This window comes from Phytophthora parasitica, assembly GCF_000247585.1.
Source record: "Phytophthora parasitica INRA-310 unplaced genomic scaffold supercont2.15, whole genome shotgun sequence".
Lineage (NCBI taxonomy): Eukaryota > Oomycota > Peronosporomycetes > Peronosporales > Peronosporaceae > Phytophthora > Phytophthora nicotianae.
Window position 1 is genome coordinate 894,636 of NW_008649001.1, and position 20,140 is coordinate 914,775.

General features: G+C 51.9%; 12 protein-coding genes across 15 annotated transcripts in view; 9 read left to right on the plus strand and 3 right to left on the minus strand.

Annotated features, from left to right (window-relative positions):
• Nucleotides 1-108: 108 nt before the first annotated feature.
• PPTG_08246 (hypothetical protein) lies at nt 109-485 on the plus strand (the record flags this gene model as incomplete). Its single annotated transcript, XM_008903188.1, has 2 exons — nt 109-319; nt 382-485. 2 exons carry the CDS (start codon nt 109-111, stop codon nt 483-485), a joined length of 315 nt encoding a protein of 104 aa, XP_008901436.1.
• Nucleotides 486-761: 276 nt separating this feature from the next.
• PPTG_08247 (hypothetical protein) lies at nt 762-3,613 on the plus strand (the record flags this gene model as incomplete). The annotated part of the gene is made up of 1 exon (XM_008903189.1): nt 762-3,613. A coding segment is annotated over one exon (2,752 nt), but the record flags the coding sequence as incomplete, so codon positions are not given.
• Nucleotides 3,574-6,450, plus strand: PPTG_08248 (CAMK protein kinase). Of its 4 annotated transcripts, none has more exons than XM_008903190.1 (13): nt 3,574-3,910; nt 3,976-4,019; nt 4,082-4,141; nt 4,214-4,348; nt 4,431-4,513; nt 4,578-4,647; nt 4,720-4,787; nt 4,857-4,932; nt 5,008-5,104; nt 5,177-5,594; nt 5,674-5,775; nt 5,832-5,871; nt 5,949-6,450. In XM_008903190.1, the coding sequence occupies exons 1-13, from the start codon at nt 3,616-3,618 to the stop codon at nt 6,141-6,143; spliced, it is 1,683 nt and encodes a 560-aa protein (XP_008901438.1). In that variant the 5' UTR covers nt 3,574-3,615; the 3' UTR covers nt 6,144-6,450. The 4 variants fall into 4 exon arrangements, with proteins under 4 accessions (XP_008901438.1, XP_008901439.1, XP_008901441.1 ...); XM_008903191.1 differs by having other exon boundaries at nt 5,674-5,771; XM_008903193.1 differs by having other exon boundaries at nt 3,574-4,019.
• A 414-nt stretch (nt 6,451-6,864) lies between these two features.
• On the plus strand, nt 6,865-9,253 carry PPTG_08249 (hypothetical protein). The gene has a single exon (XM_008903194.1). It carries the CDS (start codon nt 6,936-6,938, stop codon nt 9,060-9,062), a length of 2,127 nt encoding a protein of 708 aa, XP_008901442.1. The 5' UTR covers nt 6,865-6,935; the 3' UTR covers nt 9,063-9,253.
• Nucleotides 9,254-9,326: 73 nt separating this feature from the next.
• PPTG_08250 (ribosomal protein L22) lies at nt 9,327-10,263 on the plus strand. Its single transcript, XM_008903195.1, has 2 exons — nt 9,327-9,829; nt 9,914-10,263. Exons 1-2 carry the CDS (start codon nt 9,382-9,384, stop codon nt 10,069-10,071), a joined length of 606 nt encoding a protein of 201 aa, XP_008901443.1. The 5' UTR covers nt 9,327-9,381; the 3' UTR covers nt 10,072-10,263.
• Nucleotides 10,264-10,443: 180 nt separating this feature from the next.
• PPTG_08251 (hypothetical protein) lies at nt 10,444-11,037 on the plus strand. Its single transcript, XM_008903196.1, has one exon. The coding sequence runs from the start codon at nt 10,481-10,483 to the stop codon at nt 10,919-10,921; it is 441 nt and encodes a 146-aa protein (XP_008901444.1). The 5' UTR covers nt 10,444-10,480; the 3' UTR covers nt 10,922-11,037.
• PPTG_08252 (hypothetical protein) lies at nt 10,923-12,638 on the minus strand. Its single transcript, XM_008903197.1, has one exon. The coding sequence runs from the start codon at nt 12,555-12,557 to the stop codon at nt 11,046-11,048; it is 1,512 nt and encodes a 503-aa protein (XP_008901445.1). The 5' UTR covers nt 12,558-12,638; the 3' UTR covers nt 10,923-11,045.
• A 47-nt stretch (nt 12,639-12,685) lies between these two features.
• Nucleotides 12,686-14,001, plus strand: PPTG_08253 (hypothetical protein). The gene has a single exon (XM_008903198.1). It carries the CDS (start codon nt 12,712-12,714, stop codon nt 13,393-13,395), a length of 684 nt encoding a protein of 227 aa, XP_008901446.1. The 5' UTR covers nt 12,686-12,711; the 3' UTR covers nt 13,396-14,001.
• A 471-nt stretch (nt 14,002-14,472) lies between these two features.
• PPTG_22352 (hypothetical protein) lies at nt 14,473-14,754 on the minus strand (the record flags this gene model as incomplete). The annotated part of the gene is made up of 1 exon (XM_008903393.1): nt 14,473-14,754. A coding segment is annotated over one exon (112 nt), but the record flags the coding sequence as incomplete, so codon positions are not given.
• Nucleotides 14,755-16,144: 1,390 nt separating this feature from the next.
• On the plus strand, nt 16,145-17,378 carry PPTG_08254 (hypothetical protein). The gene has a single exon (XM_008903199.1). The coding sequence runs from the start codon at nt 16,320-16,322 to the stop codon at nt 16,947-16,949; it is 630 nt and encodes a 209-aa protein (XP_008901447.1). The 5' UTR covers nt 16,145-16,319; the 3' UTR covers nt 16,950-17,378.
• A 516-nt stretch (nt 17,379-17,894) lies between these two features.
• On the plus strand, nt 17,895-18,765 carry PPTG_22353 (hypothetical protein; the record flags this gene model as incomplete). The annotated part of the gene is made up of 2 exons (XM_008903394.1): nt 17,895-17,981; nt 18,616-18,765. 2 exons carry the CDS (start codon nt 17,895-17,897, stop codon nt 18,763-18,765), a joined length of 237 nt encoding a protein of 78 aa, XP_008901642.1.
• A 70-nt stretch (nt 18,766-18,835) lies between these two features.
• PPTG_08255 (hypothetical protein) overlaps nt 18,836-20,140 on the minus strand; it is a 2,047-nt gene continuing 742 nt past the window's right edge. The window contains exon 2 of the mRNA XM_008903200.1: nt 18,836-20,139. Coding sequence (XP_008901448.1) covers nt 20,117-20,139 — 23 coding nt within the window. The 3' untranslated portion in view covers nt 18,836-20,116. The remainder of the gene's footprint in view (nt 20,140) is intronic.

A 20,140-nucleotide genomic window follows, 5' to 3' on the forward strand; every position in this document is an offset into this window, starting at 1 on the left:
TTTGTTGTTGTCTGCCAGTCATCAGTGAGTCTAGCCGGTTTAACATCAACGACTTGCACGTGATGACTGTATTCGACTTCGGCGATCTTGATTGTGGCGGAGACCCGGATGGACGAGTGGGCCAAGAAACGATGTCGCGACGAATGCAGCACCGAAGCAGCGAAAAGTGTTGGACAGGAGATGTACGGCGCATACGTGCGCGTCGAGATGCCAGGCTGTAAGGCCATAGAATCTCAAGTCAGACCCCGAGAAGCGCTTGGCGAGCGACGTATGCGGACACTCGAGGTCGTTTCCATTGCTACACATGACGAGCTTGGCCGTAACGACCGAGGCAACTGAGCTCAACTAGTCTTGACAACGCTGATGGTGGCATATTGACAGTGGACATGGAACTGCAGAAGCAGACAGTATCGGGTTGGAGTACGAACCACGAGGCTTCTAAGGAGAAAAGGCAACCAACAAAAGCAGATTTGAGACGACAGTAACACTGAAAGTTTGGAGTCAATGCTTTAGCGGAGAGCAAGTATCATGGTGATGACTGGTAACGAGCAGTTCAGAAACACCGAAGCAACTTCAACAAGTGTCATCGAAATAATTCGTCATATTCCAGTCCATAGCAACTCTGGGGACCAAGGTGTGACTTTCGCTTGTGTACGGGTCAGACACTCTGCATCAAGCCAGCAAGCGCGCCAGGCATCCGGTGCCGTCGACAATGGAGCTCCGATGGATGTCGCCACAGCTTGCTGAGCTCTTAGCATGAAAATGGCTGCGTCAACATTGCGCTCGGTGGTTTTGCTGTCCTCACTTTTCGATTTGCAGCGCCGACGACATCAACCTCCACGTGACACCTCCAGCTACAACTATCTAATGACGGACAGCTACTTGGGTAGCAGCTGCCGAGGCAGCATCCGTAGCTGCGACTTCCAGAGCAGCAACAACAGCGCAGCTTCACCAGTATCGGCTCGCAACGCACTGCTGTCTGCATCGTCTATCAACGCACTCGTGACGGACCGTGAGCTATTCACCACTGCAGCGAGCGTCGTACCAAAGCTGCGATCTGTGGTAGAGCACCGTAAAGACATGTTTCGCAGCAGTAGTGTCTGGCAAATGTCACCATCGGACAGACAGCAACCGCCGTGCTGGGTTGTCAAGAAGAAGCAGCATGGCGCCGAGATCAGCGAGTTCGACCGAGCCAAGCTCCCATCAATGAGAAGTATCGACGGCTCCAACTGGTTTCGAGGATCCACACGAGTTGCTGACACTCGTCACTCCATGATCGAGTCTCGCGGTTCAATCTACACTCGAGATGCGTGTCTTGGAGAGCACACCCAGTCCGAAATTCGAGCCAGACAGCTACTGCAATGGCCGCTGAACGACCTCAACGTCACTTATGCTGTATCAGCTCAAGTTACACTAAACTGCCGATTGGGTGAGGCGATGACGATGCTGTTCAGCCGCGAGGCTCTACAGTTCGATGCCAGTATGGGCGCACTATTCGGTGCCAGGAAATACAAGAGCGGTGATCTATTGGTCTCACGCGAGTTTCGCAAGAATCTCGCGATGGATTACGGAGACGACAGTTCACCGTGTTGGGAAGACGAAGACTTGAACGATCTCTCTCAACCTGGCTGGGTTGCACTGCAATCCGTGGTGCTGCGCTCGCGTCGATCGCTGAATCCAATGGCAGCAGCCAAGCACACGAGTCGTCGCCAAAGACTCTGCTTTGCGGCCTACTCGCAGCTCTGTCCTGACGCTAACGAGGCGTTCTACGCAATGAAGACTCTACCAAAACCCATGCACGACAAGTTCACTCACCGCAGAGACCAGCGTACCTCAGAGCAGGCGATTCGAGGCGATCTGGACCATATAGCGGCCGGATATCACCTCATGAGCTCGTACAGCGATTTAAATGGACACCAGACGCGGATCACTATGACTGCGTACGTCTACAGTCCAGCGACTGACCCATCTCCGGCACGTTCGAGGTTCTGGGTAAAAGGCCAACCTGGTGTTGGCTCAGTGTCCTCTCGACGACACTATGCAGCACCAGTAGCCAACGCTGAAGCCAAGTACGTCGTGAATCTCTTGGCAGCAGCGACGACATCGTTTGAGCAGCTCATACGGCGTCGCCGTTTAGGGTACCAGCCTTTCCTCCGCTTGCCTGAGAGCCATGATAGAGCTCATGACAGTAGATGCAGCGTGTGTCTAAAGAACTTTGGGCTACTACGTCCTCAGCGGTTCTGTCAGCTCTGTGCACAGCGCGTCTGTCGCGAGTGTTCGCGAAAGTTTGACGTGGAACCAGTAGCACGCAGAGTGCGTCGCAGCCGCCTTTGCTTCGCTTGCGTGGCCAACGTGGATGCCAGCGTGTTCCAACAAGAAAACCCGCTCCTCAACGCATCACTTCATAGAGCCTCGATTGCAGAGGCCAGAACCAGCACAAATGATCGAGAGGACGAGGAAGGTGCGAAGATTTCCACCGCATTCTACGATATCTTGCTCAAGCCGAACGATGCGCGTAACTCCCAATTAACCGAGGAAACACCGACTTCACGGACTGCATTTGAGGCGCAAATGCATCGACTGGATCGAAGCAGCAGCGCAGCTACCGCCCCGGCGTCATTTTCATCCACACCCGGTCGACAACTGGCCGACGCATTGTTTTCAAGTGATCCGCTGACCAGGGCACGAGCACTGGAAATCGTGCGTCAAGTGGTGAAGCAGGTGACATCCGACTCGCCACCAACGAGCTCAACATCTACATCTTCGTCATCCTCGACGCTCAATCCATCGATTCCGGTGTTTCACCCACAGTATCCGGACAGGAAAATGGTGGACAAGTACCTAGAGGCACGTCTGCATCTTTCGAGCATCTCTCTCAGCGATGATAGCAGCAGAGACACCCGATCAAACTCCTTCTACAACCTCCAAGAAGTGACACAGCGATCACGATGCAGCACACGCGACCAATGCTCCTCGCCATACTCAAGACCTGCTGTCGTGCCGCGACAATGGACCACAACCACGAGTCTGGAGACGGAGCTTGACTTGGACGACGACCTGGACTCGGCAGCTCTGGACGCGATCTGCGAGGTCGCCGCTATCCGAATGCGCTGTTCGATCGCATACATTGTGGCCCTTAACACCCACAGCTCTCGCGCTCAGCGCATCGTGGGATCTTCCGGTGCTCCGCGTGTATGGATCGAGGAGGTGACTGTGTGTCCGTTCTCACTTGTAGCGACTGGTAAGCCCTTCGTCATTAAAGACCCCACACGTGACCCGCAACTACGTCATCTGCGACTTGTGCGCGATATCGGCGTGCGATTCCTTGCCGGATTCCCCATCAAATCACCCGACGGCACCGTTGTTGCCTGTTTGTGCACGGTTGACGCCAAAACCCGCGAAAAGATCTCACTGGAGGACCTGAAGGCCATGCATGCACTGTCCAAGCTCGCCTCCGACCTGTTCGAGGAGGAGGTGAACCCGTACACGCCGCGCAACTGTGCTCGTGGATGAGTGACTTCAACTTCAACATTTTGTTACTTTATGCTTACTTAACCATTACTTTAAATCACCCAACACTTCAATTATCAGTCCAGTTTTGACACGGTGAGCAACATGCGGATGCGTCTCCTGAAGCGCCTTACGCGCGCGCCGGTGCGCTCAAAGGCGGCACCGACAACTTCAGAGCAGCATTTGCCACCTCCAAAGCCGAAAGAAACGTCGTACAGCAATGGGACGGGCTGGGTGGGTTTCGTGACGACGGCGACGGCCTTGGGGGTCGCTATCTTGATGCATCGAGATGCGCCCAGCAGCGACGTCGAGTGTGGCTCTAGTGGTGACTCCTGGTGGGGTAGTCCTAAGCTTGAACACCGAGGACACTACACGCTGCTAAAAGAGCTCGGCCGAGGAGGTTTTGACTGCTGCTGCTCTGTTTTGGCAGAAAAGACGTTATTAAATTTTTATTTTATGGTGAAGGATTTTCCATCGTGCGTCTTGCTGTCGACACACAGACTAAGCAGGTCAGTATTACTTGGGATTGAGTTCGTGCGGCGGGGTAGCTGATTCTTTATTGAATTTGTAGATGCTGGCTGCGAAGATTTTTGATCCGAAGAGCTCGTCGACGGAGACGATTCAGGCAGAGGTACTTTTGGATGGTTGCGGTTGAATAACTATTTGGGCGGCGGCCACTTAAAAAGCTGCTTGCTTGCGACAGATTGATATTCTGCGGTATCTTGGCGTACACCGAAATATTGTGTCGCTACACGACGTCCTGTATCTCAAGGACGAAACTATTATGCTGACGGATTTAGTTGAAGGAGGAGAGCTTTTTGACTACATCGTCGATATGGTCCGAGTGATAGTGTTGAAATTTGCATCCTTAGATGGAAATCAGCTGACTAAAACCATGATCTTTGTGCATCACACAATAGGGATCCGTCTCAGAGCAAGACGCGGCTCACCTACTGCATGATGTCTGTCAAGCATTAGACTACGTGCACTCCCGTGGCGTATGGTAAGTTTCAACGATCAAAAAATGACATGGTGCTAATTTTTCAATTGTGCGGTATTTGTCTTAGCCACCGCGACCTAAAGCCTGAGAATGTCTTGCTGTCCGATCGCTCTGCCAAGGCAAATGTCAAAGTAGCTGTGAGTGAATTTCCTGTTGTGATATATGTCGAAAAAGCTATTGACGTTGTGCTGCCGTGTTTTCGACGTTAGGACTTTGGATTGAGTCGGCGCCAACGACAGGGAGAGCAAATAGTTGAAAAATTTCCGAATGGAACAGTGTAAGCTATCGCTTAAAAGTACCAACGGTATTTGCGAGGTGACGAACGTTGCTTGTGTTGCTTATGTAGCGCGTATTGGGCACCTGAAATCATAAAACGCCAACCTCAGGACTTCGGTGTTGACACGTGGGCTTTCGGTGTTCTCGTATGAAAGCATAACACTGGTTTTCCACACTTCTGTTGCTGGTAACTTATAATGTCGCTTTCGACCCTGCTCCAGGCGTACATCACGCTCACTGGAGTGCACCCGTATGACCCACGAGGCGACAAGTCCGATGCTGAAATTGTGAAGGAGATCGCGAATGGAAACTATGACGGTGAATTCTATTGTCCATTTTGGTTGATCAGCGATCGCTATACGTATTGAGCAATGATTTGTTCTTATGCAGTTGAAAACAAATGGTACAAGAGTCTCACTGCGGATGCGAAGGATTTTCTGACGCGTCTACTAGATTCCGATCCCTCCAAGCGGTTGACTGCGAAGCAAGCACTGCAGCATCCATGGCTGAGTGGCATCACAACGTCTTCGGAGCCCCTTGACAGCGGCTACACTCAACGACTTCAATCGTATCAGCGCCTGCAACAACTTCGAGCCAACATTTTGGCGGTCGTCATGGGCGTGCAGCATGCGAAACTGGGTAAAGCTTCGGATGACGATAAAAAGCGTTTCACGTCCCGCCGCACAGCAACCGTGAATATGGACATGTTTAAGGAGACGTTTGCTCTCTTCGACAAAGATGAATCGGGCTGCATCGATCGAGATGAGCTTAAGGGCATGCTGCTAGCACTGGGTCAGCAACTTTCAAGGTTTACGTCATGTAGCTTTATCCTTATCGCTTTGCTACCTGTGCTAACATGGATATGAATGATATTTTGTTGATTTAAGCTCGGAGGTTGATGAGATCATGCGGCAAGCAGACACTGACGGGGATGGGAAGATTTCATTCACCGAGTTCGTTAGCATGATGAACGAGCGGCTATTCCGTCGGTACGAACACAGTTCTCGATACCTACGTACATGATACTGACGTTTGTTCATTGTAGTGGGGATCTGACGGCTGGAGATCTTAAAGCAGCTTTCGATGTACGTTCACTAAAGTACCGACTTAGCAGCGATATTTCTTGCCACTTACACATGCTCCAACTTGTTGTTTTGTGTAGACTTTTGATGTCAATCATGATGGATTCATCACCAGCAGCGAACTCGAGCATATCCTTCATGTGCTTGGCAACAAGCACATTAGCAATGACGAAATCTGCAAAATTATCCAAACGGCAGATAAGAACGAGGACGGGAAGATCGACTACAACGAGTTCTGCGCCCTGATGCAGCAGCAGCAGCAACAACAACAATAACAGACGAAGAGCTAAAACACTACGCCGGGCTTTAGCCAATGAGAAGTAGCGATGTGCTGGAGTAGTGGTATATGTGAAGAAATTGCTCATATTGCGTGTGGACTAGCTGTTCTGATGGCTTATATTCCGGCTTCGAGCTGCTAAGATCTCTACTGAAGTGAGCATACTGCAGAAATGCAGGTAAGCCTTACAAGTTTCCGGCTCGTGTACAAGTTAAAGTTTTACACGAATATAACGCAGTGATTGGAGGAATAGCATCTCCTGTGGGCCCAATTTGCTCAACAACACTGAACGTTTGGATCTCCATTTACACGTGCATAACTGTTGCTCTGTGAGCGTCTACACGAAATGTTGCGAGCTTCCTTATCTTTCGCCCATCGGCAGTTCCTACTATTGAGCACACTTGGTTTCGAGACAACAACCGTCTTCCCAAATGTCACCGAGCACGTATGGCTAGTCGGAGGCGAATGTGGTGCCGTTCGTGTCCACGTCGGCTCGATACTTCGCCCCCACCATGCGATGTCGGCCATATGCTTAGCTCGCCGCTGTGCTAAACCGTGGTGAGGATTGAAGGCAAAAACGACATTTAGCATGTTTTTTTTTTTCACCCAAAATTTTACAGAACTTTGTTTTCTAAATTTGATAATAAATTCCATATAAAGACTTATCAGATAATTCGGTCAAATTTTGTAAGCATGCCCTGAATCAGTTTGCTATTTACATCTGATAAACACGTATACATAGGTATCTAGTTTGTCGAGATTGTAAAATTGTCGATTATCTTGCCAGCAAATGGACGACGGAATCTCCATACTGAACGCAAGTGGCTCTTCACAATACGTTACACGGAGCAGCAGGCAGAAGATGGAGGCGTCGGCTAGCGCTGCGTCGCCTGTGAATCCCCACGCTGAGTCACCTCGAGCCATCGGAGAGCCAACGACCGTTGCGATGAGTCCGTCCACCCCCACTGAGAACGACGTGGCGGAGGTGGAGAAGGAGAAGAGTCCAGTAGCGGAGCAAACGGAGCTCCAGAAGCCGCACGAAGATGGCGCCGAGTCCGACAAGGCGCGAACAGACAGTGACGATGAGGACGAGGAGCCGCCGCTTAAGCAGCACGAGGTGGTAGCACCCGTTCAGGAGCCCACAACGCCCGTGGAAGCCCCAAAGACACCAGTTGATGAACCAACGACCCCCACAGAAGCACACCCAGAGCCTACAACGCCCGTGGAAGTTCACTCAGAGCCTACCACACCTGTGGAGCTCCCTCCTGATCAGACATATGAGGACGATGTAGTGGAAAAGGAGCTGATTGTACAGGATGAGGTTACAGCGTCTCCACCATCGCCATCGTCCCCTAATGCTGAGCCTGTCGGTATTGAAGAAATGGACAAATTACAGGTACAGGTTCACGAAGTGGAGCTGAAAGTACAGGAGCAGGAAGTCCAGTGCCACGAGGTGGAGCTGGTGATCCCATCACCGAAACGTCCGACCCCACTGAACTTAGTGCATCATGATATTGACGACGAGGCGAGCGACAGTGATGATCAGGAAGCAGTTGGAGGTGAAGACGACGAGGAAGGAGCCGACCTGGGTACACCTCTCGGTTACGGCGGCGCTGCAGACTTTGGTGAGGGTCAGGACGAGTTTACTTCGCATCGCTTCTTGGGTCCAAGTGTGGCAGGTGACCCGGCTTCAGTTCGTTCGTTGCACAGTTTGCGTCGCGTTGCTCTCCACGATAAGCCACCTCGCTTCGTGAGCGAATCGTCAGTGATCGCAGCGAGCTCAGGCAGTGTCACTAGTAGCGGCGAGTCTTCGGGCCGGAACTCGTCGAGCGCAAGCGCGATCCACGCTCCAGACTCCAAGTCTGGACTACGTTCGCAGTCTGAGGCAGACTTTGTGGAACGCCCTCTCAACACATACACTCTGACGTTTTCAGAGCCAGTTTTGGGCTTCAACACGAATGTCGTCGTGTCTTTGGAGAACGAGCTATTGGTCGAGGTCGAGAGTGTGGAGAAGGAAAGTCCTGCACAGCGTGGCGGTGTGGTAGTAGGCGACTATTTGATCAGTGTGAATGGCCAGCACATTGAACCGCACATGACGAAGGAGCAAGTGCTTGAGATCATTCAGACGTCTACTGTACCGCGTACGCTCGTGTTCCAGCGTGACTTGCACGATAAGGATGCTGCGCAGTCCAAAAGTTTGCCGGATAAGAAGCATTCACCTGCAAAGCCACTTATGGGGCGTCTCGGTGCAGCTATGAGTCAAGGAGCGTCCATTATTGGCTCGAAGTGGAAGCGCAAGAAAACGATCGTGCATCAGAACTCGTTCTGCGATGGCTGTGGTATGGACCCGATCGTGGGGGCGCTGTGGACTTGCAGCGTATGCTCAAATTACAATTTGTGTAGCGAGTGCTATGATCTGGGTACGCACGGCATGGAGAACACGGAACAGATGCAGGCGCTGAGCGAGGCCATCGTGCAGTATAAACTACAGAAGAAGTGCAAGCAGTTCACGCCCGAATTCCTCCTGTCACTTCGCCGTGATATTTGCAAGGGACGACCGGATAAGTTTGAGTATCTTGGCGAGTGGATTGCTAATATTGTGGTGGGTACGGCTGCAGCCAAAATCACAGTGCGGGGTATCGAGATCCCATCGCTTCCGCCTGCGGCTCGCCAGCGATTCGTGTCATATTTGATGCCGCTGGTGTCTAACCGAACCGATATCGAGGTGAATATTGAGTGGCTGCCGGACGAAGTGGATCAAATCAACGCCGCAGGTCGTGCGAGTGTAGATCGAATGAGTGCTGGCGCGTATGGCAGCGGCGATGAAGAGGGATACGATGGACCTACCGAGAACCTAGAGAAGTTGCGCATTTGGATCTCCGACAAGAAGACGCGTACCACGTCGCCGTTTGCGTGAGAAAAGCAGCCGAAGTTATTTGCATGTGGTGACGTGGGAAGCAAAACAGACAAGGCAGGCGTGTTGAGAATAATGAGGGCTCCAAGCAGGACACATTTAAGTCATTTTATCAAGTCCTACCTAGCGAGCGTAACACTCCGTCAATAATTAGTTAGAGCCTTTTGTAAAGAGCCTCTGGCATTCGTGTTCCACTTCAACATGTGTAGCCATGTTGCATTTAGAAACCCTTCGAAAACGATTGACGACAGAGTATCGATTTTGCAAATCCTAGTCGATGTGTGGCAGGCAAAGAGCTCAATAACCTCGGCAACTTGACAAGATGCTCGCCTCGCTGCGCTCGCAGATGGGCGCCCTGACGCTCCGCCCTGCCGCGGGAAGCGCCTTCATGGGACGCGTGGCCCGGGCAACGCTTTCCACGACCGCTGTGGAGGGTGAGACCGCTGCGGTGGACGACGATACGGCCGCTTTCCTGAGCTCTACGTCTCCCGCAGAGCCGCGCACCGTTAAGACCGTTAAGCGCGCAATCCGCGCCAGCCCTCGCAAGTTGACGTACCTGGCGCAGCAGATCCGCGGACTTCCGGCCAACGAGGCCATTCTGCAGATGAAGTTCTCGCCCAAACGCAAGGCTGAGATTTTCCAGAAGACGGTGCAGAACGCCATCAACCTGGCCGACATCAAGTACCAGATTGAACCAGAGAATCTCATGGTGGCCGAATGCTTTGTGAACAAGGGCACCTACCTCAAGCGCCTGCGGATCATGGGCCGAGGTGCGCATTTGGTAGCTGCATGGTGTTCTGCTGCAGGTTAACTGACCAATTCATGCTATTGTTGCTGTTGCTGCTTTATTGTAGGCCGTTCGGGTGTAATGCACCACCCGCACACCCACCTGACCGTGATTTTGCGTGAGTTCGACCCGTCCAAGAAGCCGCTGAACCGCCACTTGACCAAGAAGCTTGCGCGCGAGAACGCCAAGAAGCAGCTTGAGAAGGAGGCGACTGCGGAGGAATAGATGCAATCCAGACAGACGTGCACACATCATACAGAAGTCGTTCGGAATGCGTTCGTATAAAGTTGCTGTTGCTGACGTTCTAACAGCGGGGCATTCATGTGCGGACGTCACCTCCATAAAGGACCATTATGACGAATGTACTGCTATTTTTTCATACATTTCATAAAGTTGTCCACCACGGTACTTGTTGGATCACAGTCTTGATTACGAAACACAGTCGCTTTGCCTGTCCGAAGGCGATGTTGATCCACGTGGCAAAAATCACAGTAGCATCACTTGCTTTCAGTATCATGTTTCGTCAATTTTCTCCTCACACTATTGTGTCCGTCACGATACTGTACCAATTAGATCCGCAATACTTCTCAGCTCACTAAAGTTCTCGCAGTCAACCCCCCAGAACGAATACAGCATGAAGTGGTCGGAACAGCTAGGCGCCAAGCTCCAGACGAAGGACGGCCTCCAGGACACGGACTACAAGCTGGCCGGCAAGAAGGTGGTGGGATTCTACTTCAGTGCGCACTGGTGCCCGCCGTGCCGCCAGTTCACGCCGTTCCTGAGCGCTGTGTACGATGACATGATCGAGCAGCACCCGGAGTTCGAGCTTATCTTCATCTCTTCCGACCGCGACCCGTCGCAGTACACCGAGTACTTCGGCGAGATGCCCTTCCTGGCGCTGCCCTTCGAGGAGCGCGCGGCTAACCAGGCCATGAGCACCAAGTTCGGCGTCACCGGCATCCCCATGCTGGTCTTTGTGGACGCAGAAGGCAAGGTCATCACCATGGACGGCCGCAGCGTCGTCGCCAACTCGCGTGGCGACGTGGATAAGCTTTGGGAGCAGCTCAACAAGTAAAGAGGCCTGTCAGATTGGATCAAAAGGCCTCTCCAATTGACGCTGGTAGCATTTTAACTTCATTTTCTGAGCTTTTGAGAAAAATACGATCTTTCCATTTGCTATGATTTCGTACAGTGTTTAACTAGGTTTGTTGGGAGCGTCGAAGACTTTGGAGGAGAGAGAGTTTGGAAGCTACAGGGACGTCTGATAGACGAGATTCTTCCTGCTTGGCTGTACGAACAGGGTCTGGGTAGTGGCTTATCCTGGCACCCCCACGTAGAGCCATGAGACGGCGGGACTTGCCTGAGGAAGGATCTGGGAAAAGGCCATGCAGCACTGCGCTAGTCTGGTAAAATTGGTCGCGGAGGCGTCGATGTCGGCGTGCGCGTTGAAAGGAAGACGATGCACGGGCTTGGCTGGCCTCGTGCGTAGTCTCCAGCACAGCTAGACGACTCCAGTTGGCATCGGCGTCTAATAACTGCGTGATCCGAGTGTCGATAGCTTGTAGTAGTTGAGTCATCTCTTCAGCGGCACAGGAGAAGCTTATCGGATACTGTAGACGAACAAATGTCTCTATATCCACACGTAGGGCAAGTAGCAAAAGAGGCACGAGTATTGCGAGCTGTCGAGGCGAGGATCGCTGCTTGCGCTCCATCTTGGTTCTAAGCAGAGTGAAACGCTGCGCGATGGCTACAAAGAGATCGTCTTTCTCGGTACTGGTGTGCCTCTTCTCCCTTGTAGACTGCGGGTGAATCACCGTGAGGAAGAGGTACTGCACAGTGCTCTGAACAAGTTCAATCATGGCGGGGCTTAGTAGCGTCTCGTATAGTACAGTTCGTGTGCCTTCGTCGCTCTCGGGCAGCCCTAATAAAGCCAATGGCAAGGTAAGGTAGAACTCGATGTGCATTTCAGACACTGTTTCTGCGCTGGCGTTTGGCGGTACACTGCGTTCGTCTACAGATTTGAGCTGTCGCTGTGCCTCCCATTTGGCGATAGCGCTTCGAGCTGTCGGTGAGTCAGGCGCAGCGCCAAGTTGTTTAACTTGGTTGGGCGACAGCATATCTACCAAGTTTGTGTCAGTCTCTAAATGAGTTCCAAAAAGCTGTAATACGTCGAGTTCAGGTGGTACCGTGGCCAACTTGAACGGCAGCAAAAACTTACGCTTCATATCGTCAAAAGTGAAGCAAACCGTGCCGATTTGAAAAGAGTGCTGACCATGAAGCTGTCGTCTCGGCGATAATAGTGGTATTGGGGTTCCATCCGTCCTGCTTGGCTGGGTAGCAGATCTCTCTTCTAGCTTGACTTGAGATTCACCAACTTGAGTCAGCGACTTCGGGTTCAAGTCAATTGCCAAGACGTCGGCCAATGATCCGCGTGATTTCCAGGCGGCTGATACTGCACATTTCTCCACTGGCAAGTGTTGCAACACCATGGCAATGTTCTCCGGAGTGGAGTTGGCGCCAATCTGCTGCAGGTAGCAGATAGCAAATTCATCTTTGACTGCTTGAGTCAATCTGGGAGGCATAGCAGTCGGCGTTTGTTGCGGTTTGAGCGGGATTAGAACATGCAGCGCCTGTACTGCACAAGGTGCATCGGCATTATCTTGCTGGAGCGGAGCAGCGCGTCGAGATCGAGCAGGAGGTACAGGGCGCATGCTCAATGTTAAAGCCGCTTCAGAAAATAGATGTGCATCATTGGCCGAAGATGACCTATCTTGATTGGTCAAAACTATTTTTGCTTTTGAAAAAGTGACTTACAATTTGTATGCATCGTCTCCCGCCAGTTCGAGAAAAGCAGCGTTGTGGACGATGGCACCCACGAAGCGCCCGGTATACGCCGAAGACCCGGACGCCATCTTCCGTGGCGCCCCCGCCCCCGTGCCCAGAGTACGGGCAATATCATCCACTGACCGTCTGCTAAAGCCCACCAAAGCATCGCTGGCTGCCTCAAGGAAGAAGGTGCTGACTGGCAAGGACAAGGAGCTGGCCGAGGCGCGCAAGGTGGCACAAAAGCGTCGTCGCCTGGCGCGGGTGGCCAAGGAAAACGGGCATTTGACGATCCCGCAGTCGCCCAAGTTTCACAAGATTAAGAAGGCTGCAGTCCGCTCTCGCGCTGACATGTTAACACGGACGTCCCGGGAGCTACTAGAGATCGCAGCCATCCGCAAACGAGTACAGGCCCAAAAGCGCAAAACGCAAAAGTATCACAATGCTACGACCCACGGAGCGGCGCCGGGTAAGAGCGACCAGTTCTCCAGAGCGCTTTCGGCCAGTGGGGGCGTCGGCGTTCCAGCTGTTCGACGGCCGAAGCTCACGACACCCGTAGGCTTTGAGTTTGAGATTGACAGGCGCGCTGCGGCGGCAGAAGCACGTAAAAGTTTAAAGAGAAGGAGCGTGGCATTGACAGAGGAGGAGGCGCCGAAGGAAGACGAAGTGAACGGCGAGGAGAACAAGCCACCGGTCAAGAAGCAGCGGAAGTCGGCTGCTGCTTGATGGGCGAGGTTCTGTCTCGGCCGACTTACTAATGATTTAATGCCAATTTAAACTAACGATAAGTCTTTCAACGGCTTGCCGCACTTGAGACACAGGAAGTCGGCCGACGTTACCGTGGTCTGGTTCAGTTGTGTCAACTTGACCTTGAGGCAGACGGCTCAGATGGACAGCCCTGTGGTCGGCTTTCGGTTTTCGGGAAACAGGCAACCTCGCACTCGATCAACGCCGAACCTTCGCGATGGCCTCAATCCCTACGTCAGCAAGTGATCTTCTATCTCTCCAAGCATAAGACATGCACGCCAGCCGCCGAAGGTTGCGTGCACACATATCTGAGCCTCGCAGTTCAGCGCCACGGTCGGCTCTGTATCCAAAAGCACCGTTACCCTGGGTTGTTCGTCGCTGGTATTGTATGTCATTTATCAAATTTATCCATTGTATCTGCACTTCAGTGCAGTCTCCAGCTCTCGGTCACGAAATTGCATCTTGTAACATACACTACTTGCGGGCCGACTCGACCCTCGAGCTGCTGCAGCATGGACGGCGATGCCACGTTGGCATGAGCCTCATGTCAGTGACTGCCAAGTTGTCACAGACAGCCATGATCTGCATCGCGGCGTCCGACATGAGACCGACCAACACCCAGCATTGCATTAAGAGACGCTGGAGCCGCTGAGCTAACGCGCCGATAGTTGCAGCGGATACCCTTCGCAAAATTTGCTTTGGGCCCACAAAAAAAGATTTGGTCCTCCTTTGTGGAGATGGGCGGGGGGCTGCGAACGCTGAAGCACTAACTATTACCCCTGATCCTAAGGTTTTTCTCGAGGTTTTTTTCGTCTCGCGAACGCGATGGAAGACTTCGAAGTTCGTTTTTGGACAAGTGTCGAGGCGGTAACACTGCAACCCCCGCTTGACTCACGCCTGAATCGAAACCAGCGGCAAGTTAATTGGCGTTCTCATGTCTAGCATTTTTTCACGGCCAGCGCTCACATGTTACGGTCTCGGATCCGTTTGCCGGCAATGCTGTTCATTGCCATTGTCACTGAGAGTTGCATTTTTTGCATCGTGTATGCAAACCCACTCAATTTGGGGGACAGGAATCCAATCACAAATGGATAGCTGCCTGAAACTTTGAAAATTGAAAAAGCTCGCATTTTCGCCGAGCGATCATTCCCTGGAAGAGCCGGCGTGCGTCGCAGCCCGTCGCGGCCGCGCTTCCCAATGTGTGTTACCCGCGCGCGCCGGTCTCATCACGCTGCGGCGCGCATGCAGCGACCCGAGACCGGTGTCTCATACACAACCAGCTCATTGACTTCGGCGAACTCTGGTTGAGTGGGAGTCAGCAATTTGATGCCGTTCATGCAACTCTGGTTTGACTAAAAACCAAGCGAGCCAAGCGAAAGGAAGAAAAAAGAAAAGCCTGAGAAACGAAGCCGACCGAAGGAAGGTCGCGCGCGCCGGCGGAAGTCATGTTCGCAGGCCGAGTACTGGTATCGGGCTGGGACGGCACTGGCAAGTGCGTGAGTTCGCAGCAGTGCCGTTGGTCAAGGCAACTTCAACGCCTGCGACCTTCAGTCTTTTTCTGTGAGCAGCACCGCCAACACGCTCGACTATTCTGTGGAATAAGTGTGTCGCATATATGCAAGTATAGAGGCTTTCGAAGTTATTTATTTTCTTGCCAAAAAATTGAATGAAATTTATGTTGATGACTTCAACAGTGATAGATGTAAGCATTGCGGCCGCGCTACCACTTCCAAGATGGCACCTGGTTTAAAAATCAATTTGGGGCCACCGCAGTTGGTTTTACAGGAATTAGTCAAGGGTATCCTCACAGGTCAGCAACCAGCAGATACTTGCATTTCCAGGGCTATCGGCAACGCAAGAACTGTATAAGCAGCGCATGGCTCAGACTGAGAGGCGACATATGCGATAAGACATCGGGTCGCTGGATATGCTGCTGTCTGTACGATTAGCTAGGCCGTTCCAACCAGAAGCAAACACTTTGAACCAAGCTTTCTGACATCTGCACTCGAGTGACGAAGACAGCGGTCGGCAGGAAGTCCCGAGTATCCTCGCTAAGTGATTCCACTTGCGAGTGATCTCGCGAGCAAACATACGCGTACGAGGAACATCAACGCGAAAATACTCCGATCTCGGCCTTTACATGCTATTTGCGCCGCAGCCGCGGTCGTGAGATGCTGCAGCCAGACCATTCTTGCATCGGTTAGTGCTTTCAGCGGAGACTTCGTGGTATGCATTTCGCATTGACGTGGCCGTTATGTCTGCGAGTCTTATTGCTGCAACTGACAGCAGCAGCAGATCTCAGCGAGGCCAAATATTGTTATTGACTCACCGAAGCAGCACACGCATTTTTCTAACTGTAGCATAGACTGGATAGCCTACTGCGAGGGCCGCAACTGGCCCGCAGGCAATTCGCCTGGTGGTGGTTCGCCACTAAAAACTGTTTTCAGCATTCAAAGGGTTTCGCATGGCGGAGTTGAAAAGCAGCCGCTGGCGGCACAAGAACCCCTGTCAATGCTCTACCTGCCGGTGGTTTTCAACCTCATTGTCGCTGCTGCCGCGTCTTCACTTTGCTCGTAAATTACCGACTGATAAATTTAGCGCGCTGAGATACCGCGTCCGACTGTACCGGAACTGAACAGACGAGCCACGCGGGATACCCAGCTGCCATTGGTCAATCATTCCACCACGGACGGAGCTGAGCCATAAATTACCCCTACTCTCTCTCAGACAAGCCCATCCCCCGTTTTCGCACGCAGAAGGGCCACGGCGTGTCATGGCATAGCTAAGCTAAAAAAGTGACCAGCGGCCACATCAATCACATCGGAGCCTGCCCCATTTCCGATTTTTGCTCGAGCCGCGCACACCGCAGCAGCAACACCACAGCAACCATAGCGACGACCGCCATGATCATGATGCCCACCAGCCCCCACGGAGGTAGTGTCATCGTTCCACCTGCGCCCGCGACGCCGATCACGCGCGGCTTGTGGTCTGAGCAGGAGCACGAACAATTCCTGCACGCCATGAAGATGTTCCCGACGGGACCATGGCGCTCTATCGCCGCCTTTATTGGCACGCGCTCCATCAAGCAGGTGCAGACACACGCGCAGAAGTACCAACAGAAGATCAACCGCCGCCGACGCGGCCTGCGCAAACAGAAGAAGAAATTCGTACGCCCCGAGCACCGCGTGGATGCCCATGCCACAGGCTGCATCCAGCGTGTGAAGAACTTTACAGTGCAGGGCTCTCCGCGCTCGCCGTCTGCCTTTCCGGTCGGTGCCATGTCGCCGTTGAGCTGCGGCTTTGGGCAGCTTCTGACCGGTGACTGCAGCCCCGTGGCAAGCGACGTAGATAGCAGCATCAGCAGCTCAAGTCCCGTCAGCTTCGCTGATCTGGACATGGACATTGATATGGACCCACTGCTGTGCGAGTTGGAGCCGCTGCCATACACGTCCGAAATGTCTTTCGAGCAAGTTCTGGCCGACGACGCCTACCGACAAGACGTGCAGGAGTCGATCGACCTACTTCTTGCCTAATTTATTGCGCCATCGCGGCAATCCGTAACATCTCAAAAGAAGTCCTGCTCGGTAGGAAGAGCCAAATGCAACGAGATAATATCAGTTATACGCTTTTAATTGTCTACACATCCTTCCGTTTCATACGTTGCCAGAGAATGTGTATGCAGCGTGCTCAATAAGGAAGCATCCAGGTCATCAGCGTTCACAGCAGGCCGTTAGTCCGGTGACTCACAGTGTGAGAGCAAAACGCTTCTGCCAAGCCTGAAGACTTACTGAAGTTGCCGACTTCGACGTGCAAATCATCACTTGTGAGTATTTTGTGATTTGCGCTGTTTTGAATTTGTCTCGGACCAAAGCAAATATTATCAGACTATTTTACTACAAGCAGTCTCCGACAATGAGCAGCGACGACCCTGTGAACGGTGGCCTTGCCGGTTGAGAATGGACCACATTATGGATGACAATCTCTACCTGGTGCTCGTGGAAGGCATCAGTTGTGAATGAAGCAAGTGCTTGCTTAACATCAAACTGATGCCATGCTGCTGAAAAACAATTTTTGCGTGTGTCGTTCAATGGAAGACTCTTAGGCTACGCATGTTGGTCTACGCTTTCGCAGTCTAGTATAGAAAACTGTCAACCGAAAGTCGTATCAGGTAATATGGCTGTTAAAGTGTTTCAAACACTACTTTGCCAAACAGTTTTGAGTCTCAAATAATGGCTGAAAAAACTACCGATGATCTACAACTTTGCATTTCCAGCTATGTATAAGCAGCTACACGTATTACCTACTACTAATGACACGCATAACGAAGTGGCCATTGTTTGTGTTTTCATGTCCAACCGTCCGTCGCTGCATTAGATTATTCTTCATTGCTTGGGCTCCAATAGTGCATCAAGCTCTTTTTGTGGTAGAAATAAAATTTACATGGACTAAAAGCTGAGTCATGCCGGTGCCGCGTGTCCATGCAGCAGCGTTTTCCTGATAACGCCTTGAAGGGCGGACCACCTACGAACATCCGCCCTGCGCTCGAGTGCTGCAACAATGATGCGGTAAGAACTGCTTACTATGAAGTCTACGGTTTTTGCGCCAAGACGAATATCCGATAATCCGTTGGACGCTACGATTCGTAGGTAACAGGTCAATAGTGATCTATGTAAACGTAGGATGGGGTGGAACCCATGCCATGTTCGTTGCAATGTGAGATTAAACCCACGAAATAATGCTACTGCTCATAATGGCAAGCGTGCTTCGAATTAGCTGGTGCTAGTAAGGGCATGGTGTCAACTTTGGAGATGCACCACAATTGCCAAAGCGAAGGGTCCAGAGCAGACAAGGGGAAAAAATCAAGCTGCATCGATTTCTTGGAATACGCCCTATTGCAGTTTACACTGCAGTTAGCTTGTCGATTGCAATTGAGCATTGCCATACGCGAGGATTCTGCAATTGGACATTGTAATTTTTGTTGCAATACTTCACTTCAACGTTCCTTCAAGCTCACCTCGCTCTATATAGAGGTTTGACAAGCACCGGAGCCTCGGCGTATTATCTCAGCGAGACGACGAATTACTATCAGGCACTGCAAGAATGCAAACAATTGAGAATGATGCGGACTACCTCATACTACGTAGTATGAGGACTTGCACTTCTTGAAGAGAACATCCGTGCCGTTGAGAGATTGTTCAGCTCTGCCAAGCATGTCAGCACAGACCGAAAACCCATATCGTCATGATCGAAGCTATCATGTTCCTCAAGACAAACCGATTGTTCTGGGATTCAAAGCTTGTAGCCAGAGAGGCACACGCTGAGGATCGTGAAAATCAACGAATTCTGTAGATCAGTGCTCCAGCTGAGTATTACAGCTTCCACTCCAAGTGGGTATTGCAATATCTAGCTTTCATGCAATCTCTCCTTTCGGTTGCAATACATTTCCGGCAATAAACCAATTTGTTTTATCGCAGCTCTCAACCCTGGTCGTTCGAGTGGCGACGACGGAGCGAAGAGCGCTGCGCAACACGCAGTCTAATCCGACCCGGTAGGCAGGGCCCCCAGCACCAGTCGTTCCCGGCGCGTACTCAAGTAACTTGACAAATGACCGAGTTGAATAGCGGCCGTAGACACGACACGCGAGTTGAATCTGCAAAAGCTTCAACGCAGCGGCAACTGCAGACTGCAGTCATTTGCATTGCAAATGAACTTCTGTGCAGCAATTCGTTCGCCGTGATTTGTCTCGACGCACGAGATTCACAACGTTCAAGTGTTGTCAAAAGCACTGAACACGCGCAGGGCTCCCCAAGACTAAACACGCGTCGGCCGAGGTTTCGATCTGATCGAGCAATGAACAACCAAGCCGTACAAGTAGGGTATCCGCCAACCTTCCGACACTGTGGTTACAGGATATTTGAGCCCTTCCTACGTGTACCTCGAAGCCAATTGTTGAAAGTACCTACAGTAGTCAAAGCTGTTGATATTGAAAGTACCTAGTCAAAGCTGTTGATATTGTCGCCAAACGGCTCTTGACTAGCAAATCCTCTTTTGGACGGAATCATGCGACATGGCTTAACTCAACGTCAGTAAAAAGTAATCCCAGCGATAGGATGCAGCAGCAATTCGTTTTGATTGGTGCATTGCTTCAAGCAGCCAACCCCAACGCTAGGAACCTCTGCTTTTCGGGCGTGTTCTCCTAAGTGGAGGCTTCTGGTAGCATGATGGCAATGCACATACATGTATGTGTGCGACCAGCAAGCTGCATTGCTCTTCAGCTGTACGAAGGCACGTGGAAACCAAGATGGCTTGCCGGGGCGAAGACGTTTTGTCTCTGCGCGTCGTCGCATGACAGTGGTGGCACTTCATTGCGCTAGCTTGTGCTCGATTGAACACGAAGAGAGCGCACAAGCATCTGTATGACGAAAGAGGACCGCACGCGAGTTTGCCTCATCACGGCAGCACTGCAAGCAAATGACACCCTGGTCCTCGGGTGGGAGACACCGTTGTCGAAGGATCAAGCGGGGGCCATTGGGTCTGGAAGTAGCTCAAGCTCCAGTACGTTGGTCCATCCGAGCTACTCCGTCAACGCATCATCCCCCACCGATAAGGCTTGTATTGCAAAGGTTCTTTATGATATAAATATGAATCAAGCAAGTGTGCTTGATCACGGATACCTCGCCAAATATGACGGGTCTAACCGCTACTGCACTAACAGCAACTGAGG